This window comes from Bombina bombina, chromosome 7, assembly GCF_027579735.1.
Source record: "Bombina bombina isolate aBomBom1 chromosome 7, aBomBom1.pri, whole genome shotgun sequence".
NCBI classification, from domain to species: domain Eukaryota; kingdom Metazoa; phylum Chordata; class Amphibia; order Anura; family Bombinatoridae; genus Bombina; species Bombina bombina.
In genome coordinates, this window is record NC_069505.1 from 38,800,939 (window position 1) to 38,822,787 (window position 21,849).

At 39.3% G+C, this 21,849-nt stretch overlaps 1 protein-coding gene across 2 annotated transcripts in view; it reads left to right on the top strand.

Annotated features, from left to right (window-relative positions):
- Window positions 1-19,728, top strand: part of ESRRA (estrogen related receptor alpha) — a 75,175-nt gene extending 55,447 nt beyond the window's left edge. For both annotated transcript variants that reach the window (XM_053720047.1, XM_053720045.1), the window contains exons 5-7: window positions 5,215-5,382; window positions 9,890-10,159; window positions 17,942-19,728. In XM_053720047.1, coding sequence (XP_053576022.1) covers window positions 5,215-5,382; window positions 9,890-10,159; window positions 17,942-18,189 — 686 coding nt within the window. In that variant the 3' untranslated portion in view covers window positions 18,190-19,728. The remainder of the gene's footprint in view (window positions 1-5,214; window positions 5,383-9,889; window positions 10,160-17,941) is intronic.
- The last annotated feature ends 2,121 nt before the right edge of the window (window positions 19,729-21,849 follow it).

Genomic DNA, 21,849 nt, shown 5'->3' on the forward strand with positions numbered 1-21,849 from the left:
GTTTTCTCTGGGAAACGTAAGGGTCAGAAAGCTACGGCTACCACTTTCTTTTTGGCTGAAGAGTATCATCCATTTTGCATATGAGACTGCTGGACAGCAGCCTCCTGAAAGAGTTACGGCTCATTCCACTAGGGCTGTTGCTTCCTCATGGGCATTCAAAAATGAAGCTTCTGTAGAACAGATTTGCAAGGCTGCAACTTGGTCTTCTCTTCACACTTTTTCTAAATTTTACAAATTTGATACTTTTGCCTCGGCCGAGGCTGTTTTTGGGAGAAGGGTTCTTCAAGCAGTGGTGCCTTCCGTTTAGGTTCCCTGTCTTGTCCCTCCCTTATCATCCGTGTACTCTAGCTTTGGTATTGTATCCCACAAGTAAGGATGAAATCCGTGGACTCATCGTGTCTTTAAAAAGAAAAGAACATTTATGCTTACCTGATAAATTTATTTCTTTTTAGACACGATGAGTCCACGGCGCTTCCTAACTTTGGTCGAATGACTGGAGTGGGAGGGAAGGGAGGAGCTATATATAGCAGCTCTGCTGTGGTGCTCTTTGCCTCCTCCTGCTGACCAGGAGGTGAAATTCCACAAGTAAGGATGAAATCCGTGGACTCATCGTGCCTAAAAAGAAATAAATTTATCACTTAAGCATAAATTTTCTTTTTTGTTCCATAGCATTTCCAATAACTAATGGAACCCAACAAGGTTGTCCCCTCTCTCCCTTATTATTTGCACTTGCGATGGAGCCTCTTGCAGAAGCCATTAGATCCTCCCTGGTAGTGGAAGGGGTACACCTCCATGGTAGCACACAAAAAGTAGCGCTCTTTGCAGATGATTTGACCATATTCATATCAAACCCCTCCTCTTCAATACCAGCCCTATTCTCCCTACTGAAGGATTTTGCCGCAATTAGCACAAAAACTTTGGCTTATGCTCTAAATATCTCAAACAAGGAACTTGTTAACCTACAAAGACAATTCCCATTTGCGGGGTCCACAGATAAGATAAAACACCTTGGTGTCTACCTATCCCTCGACATTCCTACTATTATCTTATCAAATTTTGATGAACCCATACTGCAGCAAATTAAAGACCTTACAAAAAGGTGGAATTTCCCCAGTCTGTCATGGTGGGGTAGAATTGCTGCTGTAAAAATGAATCTGTTACCTAAAATAACATACCTATTTCGATGTTTGCCAATTCCTATTCCTAAACCCCACATTGTTCATTTCCATTGGTTATGCAACTTCTTAATTTGGCAAGGCATGTGATCTAGAGTAGCCATGAAATAGTTGCCTAATCCACTCATGGCAGGAGGAGCCGGTATGCCTAACCTAATGGAATACCATGAAGCTGCTCGATTAGCGCATATTTTGGCTTGGGGCACAAATGCAGTTAACAATAAATGGTCACCGCTTGAACAGGCCTCAATTACTGCACTGATTTCTCTTTGAGACTTAATATAGATCCCGAAACATGTTAGAAAATCCAATATATCAGGAAACTACAATATTATTTCTAATCTTATGTTTTAGGACAAGATCCATCACTTACAGGGAATCTCCCCTCATCCATCTCCAATTTACTCCATTGTGGGCCTGTTAGTAGCTCTCCCAGATACTCATACTGACTGGGAAGGAATTGGAGTAGAGACTGTGAATGATCTATTTACCAACAACTCAATACTTACCTCAACGCAGTTTCGGGGTCAGTTCTCCCCCTCACCATTATTTCATTTTGAATTTTTCAGATTAAAAAGCTTTCTGAAATCTTGGGGTTTCCTTACCACCCTGCCGAGACAAAAGACTAATTGGGAACAACGATGGCTAGCCAACGCGAGTGTACCGGGGATTACATCGATGTGATGCAGCCTCCCCTCTTTTGTAAAACACCCTACATTAGGCAATAAGAACAATGTCTCAAATTTGAAGCATCTGATAAAACCTGGCACTTGGCAGCCCTCTCCACAAAAAAACAGTTTATAGTACTACTCTTTATGAGGTTTTCTTTAAGCTTCTTACTAAATGGCACCTCACTCCCCTTAGACTTTACCAAATTTCTAATATAAACTCACCACTCTGCTGTGTGGTAAAATAGGGACATCGGCACACATGTGGTGGGAATGTTCGAAAATCCAAAGGCTATGGTCCAGAAGCTTTTACTATTGCATGAAATTTGGTATAAATATCAAATGGAGACCTCAAGCAGGGTTATTCCACATAATGCCTGAACGGACATCATCTCATATACTTAACCTATGCATTTACCTGTTTATGGCTGTTAAACTAGCTATTGCTAAAGCCTGGCATCAACCTAGGTGGAGCCAGGTACTAAGCAATTTAACACCTATTGAGTCGATGGAAAGTATGGTCTTCACAGCAAACAATGAAATTGAAACATAATGCCTGAGCTGGGAACTGTGGAGACATTGTCAAGGAGGCACACTATAATATTTGTTTAGAAGACAGTAATCCCTCTCTCACATACTTCATACTATCCACATACCACTGAATGGGAATAATACTACATTGGCTTAGAATACGAGAGTGCCACGAATGCGAGATCTTATCTTTTCCAAACAAACAGAAAAATAAAGACACCGGTGTCACAAAACAGTCTGATAAAATATCGGCTATTTTAAAAGTGAATATATTAAATGGATTTATTAAAAGATATATTAAAAAGTCCAATGGTAATGTCTCTCAGATATACTGAATAGGTGTTACAAACAAAGTCAGTATGGTTCAGAAATTACTTATAGTTCCGGCATTGGTGAATATGTCATCCACATATAATAAATTAAATCGATTTGAATGATGCTTTGATCGTGTATGTATTAAGCCGTTTAATACATTATCTGTTGTTGAATTAGGTAAGATATAAGTACCTTTCTCCAATAATGTTTCTCTTACTGTGTGACCGCGTTTTTTGCGGCTTCCTTACTTCGAGCTATGTGTAGAGCTCTTCCGACACTTCCGTGGTCATGTGGACCTCTTTGGCCAATGATTAGATAAGTAGTGCGCGCACTGTTAGGATTGGCTCCAAAACGAAATTTCAGCTCCCGCTATTCCACATAGGTCCTCCACCCACTTAATGGATCAACGGCAGGGTAGATGCAGCGGTCCTAGGAGTACCCTGCTTTACAAACATGTCCTCAGTATGTCCTATTGGATATCATCTACGCGTTTCGGCTCGTAGAATGCTTTTGTCAAGATCACTTGACTATTAGTCATTTCTGAACCATACTGACTTTGTTTGTAACACCTATTCAGTATATCTTAGAGACATTATCATTGAAATTTAAAAATAGCCGATATTTTATAAGACTGTTTTGTGACACTGGTGTCTTTATTTTTCTGTTTGTTTGTAATAAAAATCTATTTATATTTATATGCAATTGTCTAGTCACAGTATTTTAGTAGTTATTCATTGACATTTCTAGTATCTATTTATTTATTTATTTATTTAGTTATTTACTGATACTATTTTCTATTAATATCGTATACATATGCTTTTAAGGTATTCATTTTAAGGTATTAATTTTTACTTAGACCAGACTGCCGTAGTCGACCCCTTCTTTTTCTACTTATCACATTTAAACCTGTGGAACTGATTGTGAGAGGCTGTTTCTGGTTTCTAGCTAACAGTTCATTTTTTTTCCACTTTATCTATCCAATCTTATCTTTTCCCCCTTTTTTATTTTTATCTTCTTCTCTTTACACTACCTAAAAACCAATGCGCACCTATAGACTTCCTCCCCCTCTCAATGGTATATACAAAAATGCAAAATGAAACTAATCTATCAGTAATATTATTACCACTCTCATTATATAATCTACTTTTTGGTAAAACAACTGAACGTCACTTCAAGAACTTGCAAATGTTCAATTTACCCATTTAATCTATACTTATGCCTTCTTTTTGCTAATATGACCATATTTGAACCTACTATGGATATTTCTGCATTTGGTCCCTTATGCTTAGAACTAATTGTGAAGATATTGTTAGAAGTGTACATTCCTTGTGTTTGCTGTCTGTATTGTATACGGAAATTTCAATAAAAATCATTTAAAAACAAAAACAAAGTGAGATTGTCCACGTTAAATCAAACACTCAGTCATTGCATCTCTATTCTTTTATGATATTAAATTGGTATTCACATAAGGGACACTACACCTTTTTTGTTTATTAAAAAATGAAGGCTTGGACAAATGAGATGGATGGGGACCTAACAAAGTACAAAATTATGCATTTAGGATGCAGAAACCTAAATCTTAATTAAAGACTCAATAATACTTTACTGACAATAACTATGGAAGTATGGAGCTTGGGAATTATTATTTCAGATGATTAAAAGGTTGGTAAACAATGTAGCAGTGCAGTAGACAAGGCTTGTGTGATAATTGGTTGTGTAGGAAGAGGTATTAGCAACACAAAAATTGATGTTCTCATGTTAATTTACAGATCACTTGTTAGGTATCATGTACAGTTCCTGGTAGCGAATCTCTGTAAAGGATATAAATAAACACAAAGTATAAAGCAGGTTACTAAACTGGTACATGGTCTAAAAGTGATAACCAACTGTCTAGTACATATGGAGCCTCATGAGTATTTTAGAAACCTTAGGGGTTGCATTTATATTTATGGCTATTAAACATAATAAAAATATTTCCTATTTGGGTAAGGTCGCAGGGTACCCTCTGTTTAATGGTCTCCCCTTTAGTTATGGCCACCCCAAAGCACACATTTCTACTTTCGCTTTTTCTTGAGGCCACAATAAACGCTGCACACTTGGCCCTCCCTGGACTAAACACTACAACTTACAGGAAAATATATCATGAGCTTACTATGTATAGCTTAGAGAGAAGAAAGGAGAGGGTTGATATGGTAGAAACCTTCATCTACATTAAGGGATTTAATAAAGCTGAGGATGAATCATTTGTCACAAGACGAGCAGCACCAGAACAAGAGGTTATGATCTCACGTTGGAGGGCAGTAGGTTCAGGAGTAATTAACAGAAAGGGTGGTTGGTGCATAGAACAATGGACTTCCAGTAGAGGTGGTAAGGACACATGCTGTAAGGGAATTTAAGAATACCTGGCGTATGTATAAGGCTATTCTGCTGTCAAAATATATGTAACCTACAATTCTAGTGATGCCACAAATTGTCAAGTCTGTATGGTCTCCTACCCATTAGCTCACGTTTTGTTTTTTCTCCAGCTCCAATGAATGCAGTGGTGTCACACTTGCTGGTGGCAGAACCAGATAAGTTGTTTGCCATGCCAGACCCAGCTCTGCCGGACGGGTACCTCAAGTCCATGAGTACGTTGTGTGACCTTGCTGACCGAGAGATTGTCATCATCATCAGCTGGGCCAAAAACATACCTGGTAAGTAAGGCGAGTGACATACCTTAAACATTCCCCATTTTTATTCTCAGCTGATCTTCCACATGGTTTTTCTTCCTTGTATGGGCTGGCACAAAATATTATTTCATTTTTTTCCGGGTTTTTCCTCTTTGTTAAGAAGACATGAAAATCAAAACTAAACGTTTATGGGTCAGACAGAATATGAAATTTTAAGATTTGCTTAAATTCACTTCCATTATCAAATTTACAGGCTTTGTATCAGTTGTTGAAATGCATACTTAGGTAGGCTTGGGGCGGCAAGGCCCTACCGAGAGCAAACTGGTAATTGGTTGCTGCACACATATGCCTTTTGTCATTGGCTGACCAGATATGTTCAGCTAGCTCCCAGTAGTGCATTAAAGGGACAGTCTACTCCAGAATTGTTATTGTTTAAAAAGATAGATAATCCCTTTTATTACCCATTCCCCAGTTTTTCATAACCAACACGGTTATAGAAATATACTTTTTACCTCTGTGATTATCTTGTATCTAAGCCTTTGCAGACTGCCCCTTATTGCAGTTCTTTTGACAGACTTGTATTTTAGCCAATCGGTGCCCTCTCACTTGTAAATCCAAGGGCGTGGTCACAATGTTACCTGTATGGGACACATGAACGTACACCCTCTATCTATGAAAAACTGCCAAATGCATTGACATAAGGGGCGGCCTTCAAGGTTTTAGAAATTAGCATATGAGTCTACCTAGGTTTAGCTTTTAAAAAGAGAATAAAAGAAATTTGATGATAAAAGTGAATTGGAAAGTTGTTTAAAATTGCATTCCCTATCTGAATCATGAAAGTTAATTTTGACTAGGAAAAAAGGTTAACACAAAACAGTGTAAATAGGGGCGCTATCACTTTAAAATTGTGCAATTCTGCGCAAGTAGAGAGTCAGATGCTTGGTGTGAATAGATACTCAAAGTGTCTATTAAACACAAAAAACTTAATTTTGACTAGACTGTCCCTTTAATGCTTTGTAGCTGAATTTATCTATGTGTTTAACTGGACAGTAAAGTCAAATTTTCATGATTCAGATTGAGCATACCATTTTAAACAACTTTACTATTTAATTTGATTTATTGTCTTGGTATCCTTTGTTGAACAAACATGCCTAGGTAGGCTCAGGATCAGAAATGTTTGATGGGAGATAGCTGGTGATTGGTGGCTGCACATTTGATAAAATAAATAAATTGGAAACTTCGTAAAAAATGTAAATGCTCTGTCTGAATCATCAAAGAAAAATCTGGCTTTCGTGTCCTTTTAACCACTTTACATGGAGTTAAACACATAGGTAAATGCGAACAATAGTGCCATGAGTAAATGCTCTAACACATGTAACACTCTATAATGTTCAATAATCAAATTTTATTTTTAACAAAGAGAATATGGAGAAAATATAACGTTTATCTTTGTAAAAAAAAAAAAAAGTTAAATGTTTCCGCAAATATTGTTTTAGAATGAATGAACGCAACCAACATTTGTTATATTTAAAGGGACAGGAACCCCCGAAAACTTCATTCATGATTTTGATAGAACATACAATTTTAAACAACTTTCAAATTTACTTTTAGGTTTGTAGAGCCACAATTTTTCAGACTTAAATTACAGGACAAAATAAATTAAAGGGACATTCTAGTCAAAATTAAACTTTCATGATTCAGATAGGGCATGTAATTTTAATCTAAGCTATACACAAAAAAACACTGCGCCCCTAAAAGGCTAAAGGTTATAAAGAAAAAAATAGTATGAATTTAAATTAATAGACCACAGATATACATCTATGTCGGATATTAATCCAAACCTACCGAGACCACTATGTTAAAAATGATTTAATGATACATTGTATATAACATACAAACTGAAACTAAAATATTTAAAGGGACAGTAAAGTCAAAATTAAACTTTCATGATTCAGATAGGGCATGCAATTTTAAACAACTTTCCTATTTACTTTTATCATCAAATTTGCTTTGTTCCCTTGGTGGTATTTTTGAAAAGCTAAACCTAGCTAGGCTCAAACTGAATTTTAAACCGTTGAAAACCGCCTCCTAGCTCAGAGCATTTTGAAAGTTTTTCACAGTTAGACTGTGCTAGTTCACATGTGTCATATAGATAACATTGTGCTCACTCCCGTGAAGTTATTTAGGAGTCTTCACTGATTGACTACACTGCATGTCTGTCAAAGGCACTTAGATAAGGAGGCTGTCTGCAAAGGCTGAGATACAAGGTAATCACAGAGGTAAAAAGTATATTAATATAACTGTGTTGGTTATGCAAAAACGGGTAATGGGTAATAAAGGGATTATCTATCTTTTTAAATAAGAACATTTTTGGTGTAGACTGTCCCTTTAATGATACATTGTATATAGCAAACTGAAACTAAAATATATAATGATACATTGTATATAACATACAAACTGAAACTAAAATATATAATGATACATTGTATATAACATACAAACTGAAACTAAAATATATAATGATACATTGTATATAACATACAAACTGAAACTAAAATATATAATGATACATTGTATATAACATACAAACTGAAACTAAAATATATAATGAAAGCAATACATTCGGAATTAGATACAATAAACAACCTGCGCAATCTTGGCCTAAAGTATCATAAAGTATATAAAAAGTATACAAGAAGTATATGAAGAGTAACAAAATGAAAAACACAGTCCGTGTGTGTTGGGAAAGAAAGAAACCGGAGCCGTTCTCCAAGATGGCGTCCTAGTAGCGGTGTATCTATAAAAGCAGGGAGGCTTTCCTGGTGAAGTAAGTATGAACAGAATAACCAAGCCCCGCATACATAGAACTACTCACAGGATCACTGATCTTTTAGGCATTGAGAGCACTATTGGCTCTTAGGATGTGGATATCCAATTTCGGAACCTAAGCACTCCTCACGATAACCGCCAATGTAATCTCTCCTCCAAAGCACGTTGGTGATGTCACCGTGGTGGACACTGTAGTGTAGATTCTTACAGGTAGAACTGGAACTCTGACCGCCAATGTAGGGAGGGACCTGATGTTTCGTGTTAAGACCACTATATCGCCCCTTGTATTAGCATACTACAGACGCTCAAAACCGGCTAAAAGTAGTAGCTTAAAGTGATGGTAAACTCTCCCCTTCTTAAAATCAGATCTGGAATGTAAGCGCTATTTTAGATGGAGTTTTATTCATCATGTGCAATGAAGATGCGCTATAACTTAGTTATTAATATAGATATGAAATTGAAATACCCCACGTTACACCACCCACTTCAAAAGTCAATTTTCCTGTCAGCTAAATGATTGAATTACTCTCCAATCAATGCTCTAGCTACAACAAAAGTGCCATATGGGGAGAGCGCTGATTGGACAACAATTCAATCTGTTCGCTCACAGAAAATTTTACTTTTGAAGTGGGCGGAGGAGCATGCAGTATTTGAATTTCATATCTATATTAAAAAGCATTTTATACTGCATCTTCATTACAGCTAATGAATTAAACTCCATCTAAAATAGCGCTTACATTCCAGATCTGATTTTAAGAAGGGGAGAGTTTACCATCACTTTAAGTATGACTTTAGTGACTTATATACACCAACAGCAGAGATTGGGTAAAAAGTTTTATTAAAATACAAGACAAATAGAGCATCGCGTTTCAGCCCCTTCCAAGCCTTTATCAAGCTCTAGAGCTAATACAAGGGGGGGGGGGGGGGGAGAGATCACATCGGTGGTTATCGTGAGGAGTGCTTAGGTTCCGAAATTGGATATCCATATCTTTCTTTCCCTTTAGCCTTTAAAGGGCGCAGTGGTTTTTTGTCTATAGCTTCCTTTATTTGAAGTATACCTCCTTTTTTTCCTATTACGTGTTAAACTCTTAGGGGAGAGTTTATAACCACTGCTACATGGTCACAGCTCTAGCGCTTCCCATTTCCTAAAATCTTATCTAATTTTAAACAACTTTCCAATTTAATTTTATCATTACATTTGCTTTGTTCTCTTGGTATTCTTAGTTGAAAGCTAAACCTTGGTAGGCTCATGTCGTAATTTCTAAGCCCTTGAAGGTCGCCACTTATTTGAATGCATTTGACAGTTTTTGAAAGCTATAGGGTGTTAGTTCATGTGTGCCATATAGATAAAGTGCTCACGCCCGTGGAGTTACCTAGGAGTTGGCCCTAGTTGGCTAAAATGCAAGTCTGTCAAAAGAACTGCTATAAGGGGGCAGTCTGCAGAGGCTTAGATACAAGGTAATCACAAAGGTAAGAAGTATATTGTTATAACTGTGTTAGTTATGCAGAACCGAGGAATTGGGTAATAAAGGGATTATCTATCTTTTTAAACAATAAAAATTCTGGAGTAGACTGTCCCTTTAACTATAATATAATGGAAAGTTGTTTCACTATGCATATTTTACATTACTATACTATGTTTACTGTCTCATTTAATTGCTAATGCATCTGTAAAAAAATGTTCTTGTCTTTCTATTTCCAGGCTTTTCCAACCTCTCTCTATCAGACCAGATGAGCCTTTTGCAAAGCGTTTGGATGGAGGTGCTTCTTCTGGGCGTGGTATTCCGCTCTTTACCCTATGAAGACGAGGTAGTATTTGCAGAGGATTTTGTGCTGGACGAGGAGTCGTCACGCTCTGCTCGTCTCTCGGACCTCTGCTCCTGCATCTTGCACCTAGTACGCAAGTACCGGACCCTCAGAGTGGAAAGGGAAGAATACGTCATGCTTAAAGCCCTCACCCTCACTAACTCAGGTGAGACATGGACGATGCAGCTAAACATTCCCTAAATTACTGTAACTAATACACATACATAGATAAAAATATTTCTTTCAGATGAATCGTCCATCACAGAAAAAGTTTCCAGTTTACTTCTATTATCAGTTTTGCTTTATTCTCTTGTTATTCTTCGTTGAAGAGATATCTAGATAGGTAGCGTGTACGCCTGGAGCGCTACACAACAGTAAATAGTGCTGCCATTTAGTGCTCTTGCTAATGTATAAGATTTTTGCAAAACTGCTGCCATTGTTCTGTCGAGGAAACTCCAAGGCATTGACAACTCCAAGTTGACATGACTTCCATACATGTGATTGGCTGTGCATCCTGTCCCTCACTGAGACATGGGCCAATCAGATGGGAACTGTAATTGCCTATCTTTATTATCTATTTTGCCTCCGTCTGGGGGGTTCAAGGAGGGGGCGAAGCTTTCCTTGTAAACCTCACTCCCCAAAGTTCACTTGGGGTGGATGCCATAGGATCGGTGGTGCGCCCCCCACACAGAGGCAAAACAAATCATGAAAATGTTAGAGTCACCGGAAGTGACCATGTAGTACTGCAGACACGTGCACACTCCTGACCTTACCTTCTTGCCTTTCAACAAATGATAACAAGAAAACTAAAAAACTGATAATAGAAGTAAATGGGAACGTTGTTTATAATTATATGTTCTATCTTAATTATTAAAGAAAAGTTTTGGGTTTTATGTCACTTTAAAGGGACAGTCTTGACCTAATACTTATTCTTTATTACTTTTCTCCAACATAGGTGTGTCCGGTCCACGGCGTCATCCTTACTTGTGGGATATTCTCCTCCCCAACAGGAAATGGCAAAGAGCCCAGCAAAGCTGGTCACATGATCCCTCCTAGGCTCCGCCTACCCCAGTCATTCTCTTTGCCGTTGTACAGGCAACATCTCCACGGAGATGGCTTAGAGTTTTTTAGTGTTTAACTGTAGTTTTTATTATTCAATCAAGAGTTTGTTATTTTGAAATAGTGCTGGTATGTACTATTTACTCAGAAACAGAAAAGAGATGAAGATTTCTGTTTGTATGAGGAAAATGATTTTAGCAACCGTAACTAAAATCCATGGCTGTTCCACACAGGACTGTTGAGAGCTACTAACTTCAGTTGGGGGAACAGTATGCAGTCTCTTGCTGCTTGAGGTATGACACATTCTAACAAGACGATGTAATGCTGGAAGCTGTCATTTTCCCTATGGGATCCGGTAAGCCATGTTTATTACGATCATAAATAAGGGCTTCACAAGGGCTTATTAAGACTGTAGACTTTTCTGGGCTAAATCGATTCATTATTAACACATATTTAGCCTTGAGGAATCATTTTATCTGGGTATTTTGATATAAGAATATCGGCAGGCACTGTATTAGACACCTTATTACTTAGGGACTTTCCCAAAGCATAAGCAGAGCCTCATTTTCGCGCCGGTGTGGCGCACTTGTTTTTGAGAGGCATGGCATGCAGTCGCATGTGTGAGGAGCTCTGATACTTAGAAAAGACTTTCTGAAGGCATCATTTGGTATCGTATTCCCCTTTGGGCTTGGTTGGGTCTCAGCAAAGCAGATACCAGGGACTGTAAAGGGGTTAAAGTTTAAAACGGCTCCGGTTCCGTTATTTTAAGGGTTAAAGCTTCCAAATTTGGTGTGCAATACTTTTAAGGCTTTAAGACACTGTGGTGAAAATTTGGTGAATTTTGTACAATTCCTTCATGTTTTTTCGCAATTGCAGTAACAAAGTGTGTTCAGTTTAAAATTTAAAGTGACAGTAACGGTTTTATTTTAAAACGTTTTTGTACTTTGTTATCAAGTTTATGCCTGTTTAACATGTCTGAACTACCAGATAGACTGTGTTCTGAATGTGGGGAAGCCAGAATTCCTATTCATTTAAATAAATGTGATTTATGTGATAATGACAATGATGCCCAAGATGATTCCTCAAGTGAGGGGAGTAAGCATGGTACTGCATCATTCCCTCCTTCGTCTACACGAGTCTTGCCCACTCAGGAGGCCCCTAGTACATCTAGCGCGCCAATACTCCTTACTATGCAACAATTAACGGCTGTAATGGATAATTCTGTCAAAAACATTTTAGCCAGAATGAACACTTGTCAGCGTAAGCGCGGCTGCTCTGTTTTAGATACTGAAGAGCATGGCAACGCTGATACTAATATCTCTGAAGGGCCCCTAACCCAGTCTGATGGGGCCAGGGAGGTTTTGTCTGAGGGAGAAATTACTGATTCAGGGAACATTTCTCAACAGGCTGAACTTGATGTGATTGCATTTAAATTTAAGTTGGAACATCTCCGCATTCTGCTTAAGGAGGTATTATCCACTCTGGATGATTGTGACAAGTTGGTCATCCCAGAGAAGCTATGTAAAATGGACAAGTTCCTAGAGGTGCCGGGGCTCCCAGAAGCTTTTCCTATACCCAAGCGGGTGGCGGACATTGTTAATAAAGAATGGGAAAGGCCCGGTATTCCTTTCGTCCCTCCCCCCATATTTAAAAAATTGTTTCCTTTGGTCGACCCCAGAAAGGACTTATGGCAGACAGTCCCCAAGGTCGAGGGAGCGGTTTCCACTTTAAACAAACGCACCACTATACCCATAGAGGATAGTTGTGCTTTCAAAGATCCTATGGATAAAAAATTAGAAGGTTTGCTTAAAAAGATGTTTGTTCAGCAGGGTTACCTTCTACAACCAATTGCATGCATTGTCCCTGTCGCTACAGCCGCATGTTTCTGGTTCGATGAGCTGATAAAGGCGGTCGATAGTGATTCTCCTCCTTATGAGGAGATTATGGACAGAATCAATGCTCTCAAATTGGCTAATTCTTTCACCCTAGACGCCACTTTGCAATTGGCTAGGTTAGCGGCTAAGAATTCTGGGTTTGCTATTGTGGCGCGCAGAGCGCTTTGGTTGAAATCTTGGTCGGCTGATGCGTCTTCCAAGAACAAGCTACTTAACATTCCTTTCAAGGGGAAAACGCTGTTTGGCCCTGACTTGAAAGAGATTATCTCTGATATCACTGGGGGTAAGGGCCACGCCCTTCCTCAGGATCGGCCTTTCAAGGCAAAAAATAAACCTAATTTTCGTCCCTTTCGTAGAAACGGACCAGCCCGAGGTGCTACGTCCTCTAAGCAAGAGGGTAATACTTCTCAAGCCAAGCCAGCTTGGAGACCAATGCAAGGCTGGAACAAGGGAAAGCAGGCCAAGAAACCTGTCACTGCTACCAAGACTGCATGAAATGTTGGCCCCCGATCCGGGACCGGATCTGGTGGGGGGCAGACTCTCTCTCTTCGCTCAGGCTTGGGCAAGAGATGTTCTGGATCCTTGGGCGCTAGAAATAGTCTCCCAAGGTTATCTTCTGGAATTCAAGGGACTTCCCCCAAGGGGGAGGTTCCACAGGTCTCAGTTGTCTTCAGACCACATAAAAAGACAGGCATTCTTACATTGTGTGGAAGACCTGTTAAAAATGGGAGTGATTCATCCTGTTCCATTAAGAGAACAAGGGATGGGGTTCTACTCCAATCTGTTCATAGTTCCCAAAAAAGAGGGAACGTTCAGACCAATCTTAGATCTCAAGATCTTAAACAAGTTTCTCAAGGTTCCATCGTTCAAGATGGAAACCATTCGAACTATTCTTCCTTCCATCCAGGAAGGTCAATTCATGACCACGGTGGATTTAAAGGATGCGTATCTACATATTCCTATCCACAAGGAACATCATCGGTTCCTAAGGTTCGCATTCCTGGACAAGCATTACCAGTTCGTGGCGCTTCCTTTCGGATTAGCCACTGCTCCAAGGATTTTCACAAAGGTACTAGGGTCCCTTCTAGCTGTGCTAAGACCAAGGGGCATTGCTGTAGTACCTTACTTGGACGACATTCTGATTCAAGCGTCGTCCCTTCCTCAAGCAAAGGCTCACACGGACATCGTCCTGGCCTTTCTCAGATCTCACGGATGGAAAGTGAACGTGGAAAAGAGTTCTCTATCTCCGTCAACAAGGGTTCCCTTCTTGGGAACAATAATAGACTCCTTAGAAATGAGGATATTTCTGACAGAGGCCAGAAAAACAAAGCTTCTAGACTCTTGTCGGATACTTCATTCCGTTCCTCTTCCTTCCATAGCTCTGTGCATGGAAGTGATCGGGTTGATGGTAGCGGCTATGGACATAGTTCCTTTTGCGCGCATTCATCTAAGACCATTACAACTGTGCATGCTCAGTCAGTGGAATGGGGATTATACAGACTTGTCTCCGAAGATACAAGTAAATCAGAGGACCAGAGACTCACTCCGTTGGTGGCTGTCCCTGGACAACCTGTCACGAGGGATGACATTCCGCAGACCAGAGTGGGTCATTGTCACGACCGACGCCAGTCTGATGGGCTGGGGCGCGGTCTGGGGATCCCTGAAAGCTCAGGGTCTTTGGTCTCGGGAAGAATCTCTTCTACCGATAAATATTCTGGAACTGAGAGCGATATTCAATGCTCTCAAGGCTTGGCCTCAGCTAGCGAGGGCCAAGTTCATACGGTTTCAATCAGACAACATGACAACTGTTGCGTACATCAACCATCAGGGGGGAACAAGGAGTTCCCTAGCGATGGAAGAAGTGACCAAAATCATTCTATGGGCGGAGTCTCACTCCTGCCACCTGTCCGCTATCCACATCCCAGGAGTGGAAAATTGGGAAGCGGATTTTCTGAGTCGTCAGACATTGCATCCGGGGGAGTGGGAACTCCATCCGGAAATCTTTGCCCAAGTCACTCAGCTGTGGGGCATTCCAGACATGGATCTGATGGCCTCTCGTCAGAACTTCAAAGTTCCTTGCTACGGGTCCAGATCCAGGGATCCCAAGGCGGCTCTAGTGGATGCACTAGTAGCACCTTGGACCTTCAAACTAGCTTATGTGTTCCCGCCGTTCCCTCTCATCCCCAGGCTGGTAGCCAGGATCAATCAGGAGAGGGCGTCGGTGATCTTGATAGCTCCTGCGTGGCCACGCAGGACTTGGTATGCAGATCTGGTGAATATGTCATCGGCTCCACCTTGGAAGCTACCTTTGAGACGAGACCTTCTTGTTCAGGGTCCGTTCGAACATCCGAACCTGGTTTCACTCCAGCTGACTGCTTGGAGATTGAACGCTTGATCTTATCGAAGCGAGGGTTCTCAGATTCTGTTATCGATACTCTTGTTCAGGCCAGAAAGCCTGTAACTAGAAAGATTTACCACAAAATTTGGAAAAAATATATCTGTTGGTGTGAATCTAAAGGATTCCCTTGGGACAAGGTTAAGATTCCTAAGATTCTATCCTTCCTTCAAGAAGGATTGGAAAAAGGATTATCTGCAAGTTCCCTGAAGGGACAGATTTCTGCCTTGTCTGTGTTACTTCACAAAAAGCTGGCAGCTGTGCCAGATGTTCAAGCCTTTGTTCAGGCTCTGGTTAGAATTAAGCCTGTTTACAAACCTTTGACTCCTCCTTGGAGTCTCAATTTAGTTCTTTCAGTTCTTCAGGGGGTTCCGTTTGAACCCTTACATTCCGTTGATATTAAGTTATTATCTTGGAAAGTTTTGTTTTTAGTTGCAATCTCTTCTGCTAGAAGAGTTTCAGAATTATCTGCTCTGCAGTGTTCTCCTCCTTATCTGGTGTTCCATGCAGATAAGGTGGTTTTACGTACTAAACCTGGTTTTCTTCCAAAAGTTGTTTCTAACAAAAACATTAACCAGGAGATTATCGTACCTTCTCTGTGTCCGAAACCAGTTTCAAAGAAGGAACGTTTGTTGCACAATTTGGATGTTGTTCGCGCTCTAAAATTCTATTTAGATGCTACAAAGGATTTTAGACAAACATCTTCCTTGTTTGTTGTTTATTCTGGTAAAAGGAGAGGTCAAAAAGCAACTTCTACCTCTCTCTCTTTTTGGATTAAAAGCATCATCAGATTGACTTACGAGACTGCCGGACGGCAGCCTCCCGAAAGAATCACAGCTCATTCCACTAGGGCTGTGGCTTCCACATGGGCCTTCAAGAACGAGGCTTCTGTTGATCAGATATGTAGGGCAGCGACTTGGTCTTCACTGCACACTTTTACCAAATTTTACAAGTTTGATACTTTTGCTTCTTCTGAGGCTATTTTTGGGAGAAAGGTTTTGCAAGCCGTGGTGCCTTCCATTTAGGTGACCTGATTTGCTCCCTCCCTTCATCCGTGTCCTAAAGCTTTGGTATTGGTTCCCACAAGTAAGGATGACGCCGTGGACCGGACACACCTATGTTGGAGAAAACAGAATTTATGTTTACCTGATAAATTACTTTCTCCAACGGTGTGTCCGGTCCACGGCCCGCCCTGGTTTTTTTAATCAGGTCTGATAATTTATTTTCTTTAACTACAGTCACCACGGTACCATATGGTTTCTCCTATGCAAATATTCCTCCTTAACGTCGGTCGAATGACTGGGGTAGGCGGAGCCTAGGAGGGATCATGTGACCAGCTTTGCTGGGCTCTTTGCCATTTCCTGTTGGGGAGGAGAATATCCCACAAGTAAGGATGACGCCGTGGACCGGACACACCGTTGGAGAAAGTAATTTATCAGGTAAACATAAATTCTGTTTTTTGCGTTTTCTTGTATGACAGTTTAGCAGTGCACATGTAATATTTTTCAGTTGGCTATTTCAAATTGGCATGTGCAAAAAGGAAAACGTATTTGAGAGTCGATTGTGATTGGAGAAACCTAACATACGAAAATATACATGTAATAGGTGGGAGGGGCTTGGTGGCCATTTTCAGCTCCTAACAAATGAATATTTAAATGTTTCATGTACTTTTACAAGCTTATAGATGTAGGACCAGTGGCAGAAAGCATCTCCAGTATGTAACAATTAGTAATTAAAATTATGTATTGGGTCGACTGTCCCTTTAAGTAAAGTGTTAGTTTTACAGCTACAAACCAGCAGCAGCTCATAATTTTTTTTTTTATGGGATCAAGATTGGCCTACAGCAAAAGTGGAGCGAACATTTTCATTATCTGACACAAAAATCAATTTGACGTTTTTCCCTTTGTAAGAACATGAATAAAATTAACTACATTTTGTGTTGCATGTGCTATTACAGTCTGTTATGCAATTCCACTTACTGGAGTCCTTTATATAGTCCGTGTACCCCAGGGGCTATTGGGCAAAAAGCTAGGCACAGAAACTGAGAGCTAGCTGCTTATTGGTGGCTTCACATATATATACCTATTGTCATTGGCTTAGTGATGTGTCCAGCTAGCTCCCAGTAGTGCACTGCTGTTTACTTTGAATATCTAATTTGCTTTGTTCTCCTAAGCTTAGGAACAGCATTGCACGACTGGGAGCAGGCTTCTGATTGGTGGCTGTACATATGTCTCTTGTCATTGGCTCACCTGTGTTCAGATATCCCTCAGTAGTGTCCTGCTGTTTACTTCTAATATCTAATTTGCTTTGTTCTACTAGACTTAGGAACAGCACGGCACGACTGGGAGCAAACTTCTGATTGATGACTGTACATATATGTCTCTTGTCATTGGCACACCTGTGTTCAGCTAGCTCCTAGTAGTGCATTTTTACTCCTTTAACAAAGGACACCAAGAGAATGAAGCAAAGTTGATTTAAAAAATAAATAAAAGTAAATTGGAAAGTTGTTTGGTCTGAATCTTGAAAGAAAAAACAAATACTGTCCCTTTAACAGTAGCGAGGAATTGAATATGTAGTAAATGGTTGTCTCCTCCCCCAGACTCTGTGCACATAGAGGACCCTGAGGCAGTTCTTCGGCTCCGTGACACTCTACAGGAAGCCCTCAGTGAGTATGAGTCAAACCGGCATCCAGAAGAACCGTGCAGGGATGGAAAACTGTTATTGACCCTCCCACTCCTGCGCCAGACCGCCGGGCGTGTTTTGCAGCACTTCCACGCCCTGCGAGAAGAGGGCACTGTCCCCATGCACAAGCTCTTCCTTGAGATGCTGGAAGCCATGATGGACTGAAGGGGGCCCCTTTGTAATCATTTTCTAGATGGCACTGCCAGTCTCATAATAGACTTACATACTGAGAGGAGTAGTGCGATTGTGCAAACTAGGGACACGCCTGGGATTTGCACAAGTTCTTCCAGGGATGAACTAAGGAGGTAGAGGAACTGGGTTAGCCCCTTTCCTCTAGAGTATGGTCTGTGGGGAAAAAGCCATACTGGAGAGCCCCATGGGAAGTGGGTGACACTAAACAGCAAGCGGTAGAGATTTATTCTAAAAACTGAAGTATTTGTGCTGAAACCTATTCCACTAAAAATGTATTTTTAAGATTGATAAAGCATTTTAGAAAATGAGAACTGCAGCCAAGTTATGCTCTACAAATACTGTATATAGGATTAGTGGTGCTTTTCTCCTGTACCCAATCTTCCGTTTGTGTCCCGTATCATGTGAGACTTTATGCCAGTGAATTATTACATATATATATATATTATTTTTTTAAACTATGGTACACCCCTCCCCAGGAGATAAGAAAAAATTAGTTTATTATGTAATACCCATATGCTCCACTTGGTGTCACTGCAGAAATATGAATGTAATATTTATCCTTGGGGGCGGGGCGCTGCTTTATTTAAAAACTGACCTAATATGTTTTTTTGTTTTTGAAGCAGGCATATAGAAATGGGGGATTTAAGACCTAATGAACCTGATTGAATTTTATTTTAATATGCTGTGTGGTTTGAGAAAATTTTAATTTTATATATGGAAGGAGCGGAAACTGTATTATTTATAAATACTGAGACCAGCTGTGTGTGCAAATGTTCCCCCTAATCTTTGTTATTTTAAATCTGTTATTGTTTTCAGGCTTTTAACTGTCTGTGTAGTCCTAATGTCTGTTTGCAATGCATTCTGGTCTACGTAGTCTCTCACCTGTCTTCTCGGTATTAAAGGGACACTGAACCCAATTTTTTTCTTTCGTGAATCAGATAGAACAGCAATTTTAAGCAACTTTCTAATTTACTCCTATTATCAATTTTTCTTCACTCACTTTCTATCTTTATTTGAAAAAGAAGGCATCTAAGCTTTTTTGTGGTTCAGACTCTGGACAGCACTTTTTTATTGGTGGGTGAATTTATCCACCAATCAGCAAGGACAACCCAGGTTGTTCACCACAAATAGGCCGGCATCCAAACTTATATTCTTGCATTTCAAATAAAGATACCAAGAGAATAAAGAAAATGTGATAATAGGAGTAAATTAGAAAGTTGCTTAAAATTTCATGCTCTATCTGAATCATGAAAGAAAAAAATTGGGTTCAGTGTCCCTTTAAGCATTGCAGTGTACTCAGTCTGGTTCTCTAATTGCAATACATTTTGGTCCTTTTAGCTGTGATCTCTGCGTACCTTCTCACACCTGTATATAGACTATAGAATAATGTGCATATGTAATATACCTCTTTGCCTATATATATATACAGTATATATATATATATATATACAGATCCTTGTATACAGATAGCTCTGCTGAGCCTGAACTGCAATAAACATCAGGGAGATTTCATGGTCTGTCTTTTTTTTTTTTTTAACTTAATTTTAAGACTCAAAAGTGATATAAATAATATGGTGTTGCACCTTTTTATATACAGCCAAATTAGGGGGGTGAGAGAAAACATCCGCCAAAACCCCCAATATTTTAGAAAAGCTTCTCAAACTATTTATCTATAAAATCACCTTATATGGACATGAAACCCACAAATGTTCTCTTATTTAGATAGAACATACCATTTTAAAGGGACATTAAACCGTAAATAACATTCTATAAGTAGTATGGGAGTCACTAGAGCGCCAAGTTGAAATCTTTTTCATTGGATTCCAGTGTTGATGATTTTGAATATAAGGAGCAACGCTCCTTCATATACCTGCAGTGTAATATAGGTTCCAAAATTGTGGTACTCATAACTAGTTACATGAACCGTTGTCTGGGTTTAATATCCCTTTAAACAACTATCAGTTTCTTTGTTGTTTTGGTATCTTTTGTTAAAAAGCAGGGACGTAAGCTTAGGGGCATGCAGGTGTCTGGAGTGCTACATGGCAGCAGTTTTGAATCACAAAAGGTGGGGGGTTTAATGTAAAATTACGTAGAAAAAAAAACCTTGGAATTGGCCCCAAAGTTGGATACCTACACTTAAATTATCATAAATGTGCTCCTATGCAAAGCTAAATTTGCCCCTGCAGTCACTACATAAAGAGGGTACCCAAAATAGCAATAGAATAGTTGGCACTGCAGTGCGCACCCCAGGGCTTAGTTATATCAGCCTGGTGGTGTGCCCATTACATGACTACCCATGGAAAATGTAAGCCTATATTTAAAGTAAAATGAGCTAATCTATTTAAATCAATTGGTTAAATGATAGTTAAATTGTGCTTTTGGTAGCTTATGTAACGTTTATATACAACAGAGAAAGTTAAATATTTTAAAGTATTAGTATCCCCCCCCAAATGGCAACATTACAGTTCCACTCAGCTGTGGAGGACACTGCACAACAATATAAATACTAAAACATGGCTAGGTAATCATGGTTTACAAGAAAATAACAAGGGAGGAGAATACCACACACCAGTTTGAACATTTAAAGTGATGGTAAACTTCAGCAAATCAAAATGCCATATATGTAATCTTTATCATTATTTTTTTTTAATCTAACCGTGAAAAGGGTTAAATCCGTGCCTATAGTAATGCTTCTATTACAATGTTATGCCGGCCCACTAGGATAAACTTTTTTTTTTTTTTTTAATGACAATTCCAATGAACATCCAATCAGTATGTGTGTCATATGCCTCTTGAAGTCCAGCCTTTTGAAAGCCTATGTAGAGAGTGGGTGGGACTCCCCTCTATGCCACAATCCAACTAAAAAGAGGAAATGAAGGGGGCGGAGGATTAGAAGATACCAAGTAGGATTATAAATCCTGTATTATTATTTTATTCACAGAAAGGATTGCACTCATAGGGCTTTTACAATATGTAATCACAAATACTTTAATGAAACGTTTTCGGGGATCTTGTCCTGACGAAAACGTTTCATTAAAGTATTTTTGATTACTTATTGAAAAAGCCCTGTGAATGCAATCCTTTCTGTGAAAATATATATATATATATATATATATATATATATATATATATATATATATATATATATATATATATACATACACTTATAATATGCAGTTTTGCTTGTACATGAATATATTTTTCATTGCAACATTCTTATGGTCTGAAGTTTACCATCACTGTAAGCTATAAAAGTAAAAAAAATAAATTATTACATTTGAAATTATTTAAAGGGCCATTATTGTGGAAAAAATAAAATTTATGTTTACTTGATAAATTTATTTCTTTTTTGACACGATGAGTCCACGGATCATCTTAATTACTAATGGGATATTCACCTCCTGGTCAGCAGGAGGCGGCAAAGAGCACCACAGAAGAGCTGTTAAATAGCTCCTCCCACTCCAGTCATTCGACCGAAGTTAGGAAGAGAAATGAAAAGCCAAGGTGCAGAGGTGTCTGAAGTTTACAATAACCCATAACCTGTCTAAAAGAACAGGGTGGGCTGTGGACTCATCGTGTCAAAAAAGAAATACATTTATCAGGTAAGCCTAAATTTTCTTTTTTAAGACACGA